Source organism: Amblyomma maculatum, chromosome 8, assembly GCF_055883805.1.
Source record: "Amblyomma maculatum isolate TAMU_Amacu chromosome 8, ASM5588380v1, whole genome shotgun sequence".
Lineage (NCBI taxonomy): Eukaryota > Metazoa > Arthropoda > Arachnida > Ixodida > Ixodidae > Amblyomma > Amblyomma maculatum.
The window spans coordinates 57518527-57530237 of record NC_139351.1 but is presented as its reverse complement, the minus strand read 5'-3'; the positions used below and the strand labels follow the sequence as shown (position 1 = coordinate 57530237).

The 11711-nt window shown below is 44.1% G+C and overlaps 1 protein-coding gene across 1 annotated transcript; it reads right to left on the bottom strand.

Annotated features, from left to right (window-relative positions):
• Positions 1-843: 843 nt before the first annotated feature.
• Positions 844-11119, bottom strand: LOC146181216 (uncharacterized). The gene is made up of 5 exons (XM_084577866.1): positions 10950-11119; positions 3974-4134; positions 3158-3285; positions 2023-2186; positions 844-1960 (listed from the first exon to the last, which is right to left on the bottom strand). Exons 1-4 carry the CDS (start codon positions 10982-10984, stop codon positions 2157-2159), a joined length of 354 nt encoding a protein of 117 aa, XP_084433992.1. The 5' UTR covers positions 10985-11119; the 3' UTR covers positions 844-1960; positions 2023-2156.
• Between the last annotated feature and the right edge of the window lie 592 nt (positions 11120-11711).

Genomic DNA, 11711 nt, shown 5'->3' with positions numbered 1-11711 from the left:
AATCTTCAGAATGAATAATTTAAATGTTTTAATTGCAAATGTGCAAGGAGAAACATATTTCGTGCAGAAATTCGATAGGTATAGGGAACATTTTCTTCATTGTGACTTGAATCAGCGAGAATAGGAAATTATTAGAACATCATTGGGATTTATTTTGTCTGGTTCCAAGATAATCTGTGCAATAATTCTTAAGACTACATTGTGGTAAGGGTATTTACTGGCGTATCAGTTAGGGGTACTTTTGTCACTTTATGGTGTTTCATAATTTCATAAGCAGAAAATGAATTCACAGCACTTGAATGATTTTACATACATTATAAAGTTCAGATTACTTCCACTTAAATTTTAGTTACTGATTCTAGTCAAATTTGTTCTGGACATTGTATGACAGACCCAAAAGCTGGCTCCTGAGATCATTCAAAAAACCCTGTGGTAGCCACAGAGAAAATGCAGTAGGGATCACAATACAGTGCAATGACTGCCAAGAAAAAAAGCCAATCTCTAGTTTGTAGGAGGAAGACAAACGTCGCTAAGGTCTTCTGTTGAGAAAGCTTTGCAGGGAATATCACAGTTGTAGATGGGCGCCGCGTTCTACAGTCCTAATTTCTTTAGATCCGTTCTGCTTGGGACTAAAATATAATTTTTTTTTTTCATAAAATTGCCGTTTGGTAATAAAGAATGTAATTCTCGTTTCATTAGACCCCCTTAGAGCAGTTTTATACTTTCACAAAAATACCCCTAACTGCATGACGTATCTATATGATGCACAATATATTGCAAACTTTTTGCAAGCGAATCATTATCATCATCATCAGCCTGACTATACCCACTGCAGGGCGAAGGCCTCTCCCATATTTCTCCAATTAATCCCGTTCTTTGCTAGCTGCATCCACGCGACCCTTGCGAACTTAACCTCATCCACCCACCTAACTTTCTGCAGCCCCCTGCTACGCTTTCCTTCTCTCGGAATCCAGTTTGTTACCCTAAGCGACCATCGGTTATCCTCTCTTCGCACTACATGTCCTGCCCATGCCCATTTCTTCTCATTAATTTCCACTAGAATGTCGGTAACTTGAGTTATTTCTCTGATGCACTCGGCACGCTTCCTATCTCTTAATGTTACACCTACCATTTTTCGTTCCATAGCCCTCTGGGTTGTCCTCAACTTAGGTAGAACCCTCTTGGTTTGCCACCGCGTTTCATTCCTATAGGTGAGTACAGGTAAGATGCAACTGTTGTATACTTTCCTCTTGAGCGATACCGGTAAGCTGTTACTCATAATCTGCGAGTGTTTGCCAAATGCGCTCCATCCCAATCTTATTCTTGTTATTTCCTTTTCATGGTCCGGATCTGCGGTTAATACCTGTCCTAAGTAGACATATTCGCCTACTACTGCCAGTACTTCGCTACCTAATGTAAACTGCTGTTCCTTCCCGAGGCTGTTGAACATTACCTTAGTCTTCAGCATATTGATTTTCAAGAATACCTTTCTACTTTTCCTGTCTAGATCATCAATCATTATTTGCCGTTCATTACCCAAGTTGCTTAGCAAGGCAATGTCATCAGCAAATCGCAGATTACTGAGGTATTCTCCATCTACCCTTATCCCTAACTGCTCCCATTCCAAGTCTCTGAATACTTCCTCTAAGCAAGCTGTGAATAGTACTGGGGAGATTGTATCTCCTTGCCTAACACCTTTCTTTTGCAAGCGAATAGTTTTTATCAAAATAAACGTTGATATAGGCATTTGAATCATGAGTAGAGCACGCTGTAATTTTTTGGGCTGAAAAAGAAAATTCATGCAGTAAGAGGTTGCACTCATCGCTTGGTATATAAACTGCGATGGGTTCCAAGCGCCTCTGAAGAATGGCAAATGTGGCAGAAGCTTGCCAGCTCGTCAGGTGTGAGCAGGACCGACAGGCCCTGGTTCCACTTGCAGTCAGAACCGAAGGCCACGCATCTGTAATAACAAGGGCAGAGCTGTAACCAGAAGGAGTAAGCAAATAGAATCTGAAGGCTTACCCTAGGAACGTTGAACCGACGGCCTGAAGCACAGTGGAAGTATGTCGCAGCAGGAGAAATATTCTGCACGGGGTGCAACTGGAACGCGTGTCGTATCGACTTCAGCTGGTCGCACGGTGTACGGGAGCCAAAATCTACGAATGGCGTGATGATAGGAAGAAGACCTGCAGCAAAAAAAAAATAATAATAAATGAAACATGAAGTCTTACACATAGTAAAAATATGACAGGTGTGCACCTATTTTCGGTATTGGTGTTGCAGGAGGCGTAATAGCAGCGCACAGAGGTTTGCTGTCACCGCCATAAAGGGTTGCGAGCGGTCATCAAGAGCATTTTTCAAAGAGCTTTTACAAATTACAGGCTCCACACAAAAATTTTAATTTTCACTCAAATACTCAGAAAGACCACCTCTATACATTTCTTGAATTAGAATATCACTGCAAGAAACGTTTCAGGGTCCTTCAAGTCCTCTTACGAGCGGAAAGCGAAACGATGGCAAGTTCCGAACATCGTTCCGTTATAAGCTTGTTCTGCGTTTTCCAACTTCCGATGCTATTTCGACACCTCCGGTGCTATTCCAACATCGACACTTCGTCAAAACATGTTTAGTTGCATGTACATACAGGACGCCATAAACTTGACATTTTGTCCATCCATTTTCCTATTGCGTGATCAGCTGATGACTCATCGCTGTCATTAACTATCACTATTTTATTGACTAATCTATTGACCTCAAGTGATGAGGATTATAATTGACCTAAAATCTCACTCAATTACTTAATCAGTCTTACCTCATTATCATGACTAGTAATGTACGCTGCATTGCTAGGACCTATTGTCATCAGTGACCCGTTAATTACGTTGTTGTTGGTATCGTCATTCTGATCATCATTATCTCTTGTACTCGTCTCGTCACACCCTTTGTCCACGCCAGCAATAAGCCAAGAAATGTTTTCGCATTAATATTATGCAAGACGTGCAACTGGAGCACATGCTGTCCCTGAAGACAGCTGGCCACACGGAACACAGGTCCAAACTCCGCGGATGGTGTGGAGACAGCAAGACCCGTGGCAAAATATAGAAGCTACCGTGGAAGTAGTACACGATATAATTTACAAAACATAACGGATGCAAACCTGTAGGCGGCAGTGACGTAGCAGGAGACAGCACAGGGCGCAGATGTCCGAACAGGCTATGGCCCATCTCCAGGAACGATACGAATGTGTTTTCTGCTCAAGAGGGTCATCTGGTAATTCAAGCAAATCTGAAAAAAAAAAGGCAGCTTGGAACAAAAAAATGCCAGCACATCTGGCATTCCGTCATTGCTGCAGTGTAGAACAAATTGTGGCTACACGACACAAGTCGACGAGGAGCAGCGCATGCCCCAGTCAGAATAGAAAGATTGCCGCACTGACCTTGGCTGCAGCGGAAACACGATGTGCTGCAGACCGCAGGCAGCGTCCATTCTTCAGTGTTGCTTGATGAGGCTAGCGAGATTTTCCGAAAGCTACGTACGGCCACGAACCACATGTAGTACAATTACAGCGCACTTGCGAACCATTTTTGTTCCTCAAGATGACATGGTGGCTGGGCCGCAACAGCTTTCGGAACGGGTGCTTATTCCGTGACGCAAACGGCAGCGGGCTTGCTTAGGTAAATCTGCTGGAGGCAGCGAGGGATACGCAATTCCTCGCCGATTCAATACCTGCACCTACCCTGCCTAATGTCATCTAAAGCAGCGGCCGCCCTGAGTCCTATTTCCCGCCGCGCTTTCGTCACGGAAAAAAGACCCGATGGCGACTGTGCATGAAACCGCTGTACAAGTGCCGAGATAATGTCATGTTACAGTTTTGATGCAAAAAAAAAGTGTAATCCAATGTGAGTAGCTGACTTAGAGCATGGTTTCACAGATACAAGTCGCCCTCGCCACGAGACTTTGCCCCGCAACTCACCTTCGAAGCCGAAGGCCTGGCTGGAAGAAATCCTGTCGCCTCTGCTTGGCCGGTCAGGTGTCTCAGCAGACAAGTTGCACGGGTCGTGTCCAGTATGGCTCAAGTGCATCTGCTGGTCCCCTCCCTGGCAATGTGCACCCGTGCTTATGGAGCAGAGGAACCTGCAAGGGAAGAATGGGAATCGTGCACACATTCTATAAGCGCCTAGTCTGCACTAACTTGGTAGCTAGAACGACGAAGGGAAGATGCAGGGAGCATAGAAAAAAGGAAAAGACGAGGAGCTCAAGATATTGGAATTTCTTTACAGCATGGATGGCAAGATAATTAAACAAGTTGAGGAATATAAGTATTTAGGGGCTACAATTACATCCAGGCTTAAATGGGCAGCTCACATTGATAACGTGTGCTCTTCAGCTCGTAAAAAATTAGGTTTATTAAAACATAAATTAGGCAGATCAACAGATGCACTGAGAAACAAGGCGTACAAAGCCACGGTGAGACCCTCTTTGGAGTACGCGAGCATTGTGTGGGGCCTTCACACAAAGGTAGAAATAGAAAAACTTCAAAGGTTGGCCGTTCGTTTTATTTATAACCGCTATAAGCGCAGAGACTCTCCACCTGCTATGTTAAATGACGCAAACCTACAGTGCTTGAATGAACGCAGAAAACATTTGCGAATTAAATTCCTTAATCGCTTATATTTTTCGAAACTAGGTATTGATCCACAAGAGTACATAACTAAACACTCCTCAAGGAAGTCTCGTCATAAGCACAAGCACTACATAGAACCTATTTTTGCTCGCGCAGATGTCTAAAAATTCTCATTTTTTCCTCACACGGTCTCTGATTGGAATGCACTGCCGCATGATTCCCCACTGTTTGCTTCCGACGAGTGAATGCATCATTAATTGACACTGTCTGTAATGCGGTGTGTTGTTGACTTTGTGCGGTGTTTCTTTCAACTAGAGTAGTCTTTTGATGTGATTTCACCCCATTTAGTTTTGTATAAGTATTCATGGTTCTTTTTTTTTTTTGCGTGTTCTGTCAATACCAATGCTGTCCAGGGTCCGTTTTTTTTTTTGTACTTTTTTGTACCATGCCTCTCCTGCTTGGACCATGTTTGGTCCGCAGTATGTGATAAATAAATAAAAAAATAAATATCGTGTTTCGTAAGTATGCATGAGGTCCTTGAGTGAAAAACACGCAATTATCAGAAAAACGGAGGCTGTTTTAAACAGAGGCGTGAAAGCGAACAGCCCTTACAATTGATTCCGAATGCCTGGCTTGGCGATGATGTTGTCCGCACTCTTTGCTCAGTCAAAAGCGTGATGGCTCCGAGAGGCATCTGGAGGATGGCACATATAACAGCAGCTTTGCGGCATGTGAGGGGTGCACACAAACAGCAGGTCCCGGTGTCGTGTGCAGTGCGGCAGTGTCATAAGCTACGTATCCTTGACAGCCAAGGCGGAGCTGTAACCAGAGGACGCAAGCGAGTAGAATTAGAGAGGAGACCACACTAGAGCACCGCGAGAAAGTATACCAGCAAGGCAGAAAATTAACCTGGTGCACTTAAATGACCTGCGAAAAGCTCGTTTCGAAACTAGACAACACGCATGAGCAATAGGTATCGCATCAATCCTCTCTGCAACGCAAAAACGTTTAATCTGGCTTCATTAGCACTAAACATATTGGCGATCGAAAATGATGCTTCTCTCTTTCTCCTCCCTTTCCTCTTTCTCTCCCTTCCCCTGCCAGAGTGCAAGAAAAGCGACCGAGTTGCGACGGCGCTCCACCAAGCTCCGTCAAAACCCGCTTCACTTGAGCATCCAGCGAGCGGGCGCACCCACCAAGCCCTGATGACTCTGCTGGACTGGCGGAGTGGTTAGGATGCTTGACTGCTGGGACCAATTATGCGGAATCAAGTCCCAGCCGCGGCGGCCGCTTTTCGATGGAGGCGAAAAGCAAGGCGCCCGTGTGCTGTACGATGCCAGTGCACGTTGGCCAAGTGGTCGAAATTTTATGAGACATCCACTACGGTCTCTATCTAATATCGCTTTGAGACAATCCCGTAAACCAAAAAACCAAGCCCTGATGACATTTTGTCTTTCTAGACGTCATAGGGGAGGATGCAGCGCGGGGAGGCGTCTCTATAATCGGTATACCAAGCGACCACCGGGAACACTTTTCAAAATTATATAAGCTCCACACAAAGCTTTTAAACTCGCATCGATTACTCACAGACCAGCACTACATATCTTGAGTTACAATTATACTACAAGGACCGTTTCAGGGACTATTTTGGGGAATGCAAAAGGGTGTGGTACAGAGTTCTCTTATGAGGTCGTTCTACGTTTTCCGAGACCCAATACTATTCCGACGTCATCACCTTGTCCATCGCATGACCGTTTGTGCTGACCTAAACTCCCAAGAGTTGTGATATCACTATTACCTAGGCCTCTCCCATAGCCTGAATCGTTTCGCGATGTTAAAAACAATAAACCATCACTTTTTCTGTCTCATCATGTCACATAGCGTTATCACTGACATAAACTGGCACTATTATTAGCTATCACTATCTTAGTAACTATCTATACAGAGTGTCCAATCTAAATTTAGTGAAAGGTTAAAAAATAAAACATTTGAGACAGGCCAGGGAAACCAGTTGCTAGGGCTGGCCGTCTGACGCACCACAAGCAATTTTTTGTTTCGCATTAAATAGTTGTTACTGAAAATAATTTTCCTAAATTTCTAACTAGTATTTACTTTAGGCAATAAATATGATTTGCAAAGTTGGAGAGCAACTTCAGAACAGATTCCATTTATTTGCGATAACGAACCCCTCACGCCTTTTTTTTCCCCCTCGATATGTAAGGAACGAGCGCGAAATACAAAAAAAAAAAAAATCTCGTGACTCGCGCGTTCGCGCGCTACGATTGTGCTGCTCTGAGCCATGAGTGAACGAACCACCATTCGTGACTCGCGCGTTCGCGCGCTACGATTGTGCTGCTCTGAGCCATGAGTGAACGAACCACCATCTGCCAAGCAATAAGGCTCCACGACCTCGTCAAGAGCTTTTAGCAGTGGGACCCGTCCGGGATGTTTCTTGAGCGTATTAGGAAATGAAAAACAAAAAAAATCAGCTGTGACCGCGGCGTCATGGCCCCATTGCAGCGCCAGGCCGATATGTATGCGTTAGATTCTTCGCCCGTTGCAGTGAGCTCACCGCGCTCGCTGCTATCATCGCCAGTATATCCTCCTACCACCGGAAATCGGCTGTCGAGTCACGGCTGTTGAGTTCGTTCACTCAAACACGATTGAGAGCACCACAATCACGGTGCGCGAATGCGCTAGACAAGTGATATGTTTGTATTTTGTGGGCTTTCTCCTTTACAGCTCGAAAAAAAAAAAAGATACACGTGAGGCTTTTTTTTGTCATAAATACATGGAATGGGGGTTTCCGAAGGTGCTCTCCAACTTTGAAAATCACATTTATTGTCTAAGTCAATATTGAAAGCTTTAGGAAGTTATCTCAATTATTAATGTTAGTGAAAAAAAAAAAAAAACACGTAGGCTGTAGTGCGCCAGACGGCTGGCAGCTGTATTCATGTGGTTTCCCTCGTCTAGCTCAAATGTTTTATTTTTAAACCCTTGGCCAAAGTTAGCTTGAACAACCCTGTATACTCTGATAATCTCTTACGATTACCATTAATGTTGACCTGACTTACCGTTGAGGTATTTTATCAGTCATCTGTCTTATTATTACATAATTAAGTATTGCTATCTTACCAGTAACTACTTAATACGAGGATTAAAATTTTTCCTATATTTGAGAGAAGTGCGCTGCTAAGACTGGGGGCCCAAAAGAATGAGTGCCGAAACTGTGCGTCCGCAGTTGTTCTGCTTTAAATCTTACGGTGGTTTAGTGAGAGGACTGGAATGCAAAGTGGCGCAGGGAGTACTGAGGAGTCTGCTTCTGCGCATGTGACAGTACGTTTGCTTTAATCGTTGTAACAGAAATGTAAGCGTACGAAGTACTTGCGCTGCTGCGAATATGTTGGTGGCTTGCAGTCCCTGCGCGTGAGTCCCAACACATGCAGTGGCGGAAAAGAAAAAGCGACTGCCACATCTGATGAAAAGGGCGGTTGTATGCATTGAAGCTTGGAGTCAAAACCTGGTAGATTAGACAAGACGCTGCTTAGCTGATGCATGAATAATTTTAACGTCTCTATAGCCGTATCACAAAGCTGGCGCGAAAATTAGCAGGACACGTGTGCTCCCTTATGATGTGTTAGCGTTTCATAAAAATGGGCGCTCTTTCTCACTTTTTCATATTTTATATTTTTATTTCATATTCTTTATAGACGAACGCTCGTCATCATTAAACGTTAGCTTTGCATTCTGAGCAGTTTGGCGCCTTTGAATGCATTTCTGCATCTTTGATTATTTCAATTATATAATCAATTAGACAATAAAATTATCTTAACAAAATCAACCATCAACTTTTCATTCTGAGCATTTCGACGCCTCTGAACCCCCTTTATCCAGTTTTAATTTCTATAATGATTTCAATTCTTCAATCAATCGATTTTTTAATTAGCGTCATCAAGCATTGGCTCCATTCTGAGTGTCTTGACACCTTTAAACCTTCTTTTATCCAATATTTGATTTTGTTCACATATTTCAATTAGATTCGGTTTCGGCTTTAAAAGAGGCGCAGGGTCTGAAAGGAGTCCGGAAATTTCGGCCACCTGGGGTTCATTAAAGTGTGCTGACATCGTAATGCACACGAGCGCCCTGCTTTCGTCCACACCGAAAATCGGCGCCGTGGCCGTGATTCGATCCCGCATTCTTGGGAACAGCATGTCGGGCGCCTAATTAATTAAATGATCTATAACCTACTAAATTTAGCATCATCAAGGATTGGTTTTTCATGAGTATATTTGCACCCTTGAACATTTTTTCTAGTTTTTACATTTCTTTATTTCATCATTTAATAAATAAATCAATTACAATGATTTCATTAACCTGTCTTCACCTATTACATCGTAATTGATAATCACAAGAACGACAAATTATCATGATACAATGCTTTTACGCAGTCCCCAATTTCCGACAAGCGGCGCCGACTAGTACTACACCTAAGCCGAAGATTTCGACCGGACGAGCTGTACAAGATATCGTTGGAAAATTAGGACACTCATGCTCTGCCGTTGAGGGTATGACGCAATGGCGTTTCGAACACACCAACGTTTTTTTTATTCACTTTTATATTCTTTAAATTCCTTTCCTTGTTTTCATACACACACACAATGACTACCAGTATTGATTTCGCTATCATTGTCTAATCTTCTAGCTAATTATCTACATTATCACTATATACATCTCTTATCAATATACGCTATATGTCATTAACTATTAATTTCATAGTTTGTATTCATTTGCAATCCTTAATTGGCACATAGCATACCATCAAGTACAATGCACACACATAAGCTCACACCAATTGAAGGCATTTTCGAACACACGAACTTTTTTTGTTCACTTTTATGTTCTTAAAATTCTTTTTCTTGTTTTCATACACACACACTGACTACCAGTATTAAATTCACTATCATTATCTAATCTTGTAGTTAATTATCTCTATTATCACTATATACATATCTTATCAATATACGCTATATGTCATTATTTACTATTAATTTCATAGCTTATATTCATTTGCAATCCTTAATTGGCACATAGCATACCATCAAGTAAATGCACGCACATTAGCTCACAACAATAGAAGGCACTTTCGACACAGATTCCCTTCCGTCTTTACACCACTCATGAGCCAAGAAAGACTTTCGCCTCAAAAGTCTGCGGCAGTACATGAAATAAGGCATGCAAGTCGTGCACAGAGTAAACATATATAAAGGCAAGCTCACACTAGTTGTTAAACGCGCAACGTAGGACGTTTTCCGCGTGCCGATTCCAGCAGAAGCCGGCTTTTTTTTTTATTGACTTTCTTAACATCCGTTGAGGGATGAGGTCGCGGTTTATTTTCCAAGTTTCGCAGAAGAAAGTAGCGGATCGAAGCTGGCCGTTCATCCGCAAGCGGAGGCTGACAGCAAAGCAAGATGACGACGCGGAGCTCAAGATCAATGACCCACGGGTGGAGGTGGCGGCTGACAGTTCAACAAGATGGCGCCGTGACAGTGCAGACGGCAGCTGCGCGGGCTGTAGGAGAGCAAGATGGCGGCGGCTGCGCAGGATGGAGGAGGGCAAGATGGCGACTCGGTAAAAGCGCGCGCTTTCTCGTTTTCTCTAGTGCGATGTGACTGCCCCCCTTTCCACTCTTCTTGTTACCGTCCTATTTCAGCGCCTCCTCTTTGAATTACACGGCAAACGCAGGGAAAAATGCGAATATCGTGAGCGTTGTCGTCAACGCTACGCCACTGCTAAAATTTTCTCTCTGTCTGACGAGGCCTAACGAGTGCAAATCTAGCGGCGGCAGTGGTCTCACCAGAGGTAGAAGAATGCGATAAATGGCGGCAAACGCTCCTATGCAGTAGCGAGGCGGGAATGCTTCTTGCTCAGGAATGTCTACTAAAACACAGGCAAATTGTTCCCCCACAAGACCCAGTGGCCGTGTCACAAAGGCTTTCGGAACGGGTACTTAGTGCGCGACGGAAGCGGCAGTGAGCTCGTATCGCTATCATTTCTGGAGACAACGACAAAATACAAGGCAAGACGCGGCAATTTCTCGCCGACTCGATGACTGAAACAGCCCTACCTAGTGTCTCTAAACCCGCGGGTGCCCTGATTCCTCTTTCCTGCCATGCTTTCATCACTGAAAAAAGACACGATACCGTCTGTTCATAAAACTACTATACAAGCACTGAGCTAATTTTATGTTACAATTTTGATGGCAGAAATGCCAAAGCTTCACAGGGACAGAAGCATAACTCGTCGCGAGACCGAACTCCGCACTCACCTGGAAGCCGAAGGCATAGCTCGAAGATATCCCATTTCCTCGGTATAACTGCCTCAACAGCCTGCCGTGGCGACGAACGAAGACGACGGCAACAAGCCGCCAGCGTCCAGACATCCACAACGAGCACAACGGTCAACAACGCCAAAATGAATCCGGCACGTCACGCTACGCCAGCGACGAAGACGAAATGGCTGCTCGTGAGCGAGTCCTCCAAGAGAGCCGGGAGGCGCGCATGCGCAATCACTGATAAAACTAATAAAACGTTCTAGAATGTTCTTTTGCGCTGTGATTGGTTCATTTCTTGGGGCTGCTAACACTTCCGCATTCGCTCGACAGTGCGCTTTTTGCACACGTGTACACGCCGAAGCCATGACGAAGCACTTCGGCGCCGCTCTCCGAGCTGTCTGACCTTTTCTTTTTGTTTTGCGTCCGTCTGCGACTGGCTGAAGCGATGTTAAGATGTGTTGAATTTCTTGAACAGAGGAGATTTCAGTGTGCGTGCCGTTAAGGCCCGCTTTCAGGCGTTTGCTTGGGCGACGCGTTTTCGCTACCTCCATCAGGACTTGAGGGGGAGCCGAGTGAAAGCTTTTTACCCCGCTCTTTCTTGTTAACGAATCATTCCATACCAAACGTACCAGATTTTGCGCTCGACCGCTTCGGACATCGTTGCAAAATATTAGTGGATCTTTATCGGACCGGTTATAGTAATTATCCTCAATAACTTTGGCGCAAAAGTATTCCGGGTCATGTAGTAACCCTTCG

Excerpts from the sequence above, each read along its gene's own strand:
- LOC146181216 (XM_084577866.1), bottom strand. The coding sequence starts at position 10,984 with ATGGGATATCTTCGAGCTATGCCTTCGGCTTCCAG. Across the intron at positions 4,135-10,949 it reads GCTATGCCTTCGGCTTCCAG|GTTCCTCTGCTCCATAAGCA; the intron begins GTGAGTGCGGAG and ends CTTCCCTTGCAG. Across the intron at positions 3,286-3,973 it reads CCAGGCCTTCGGCTTCGAAG|ATTTGCTTGAATTACCAGAT; the intron begins GTGAGTTGCGGG and ends TTTTTTTTTCAG.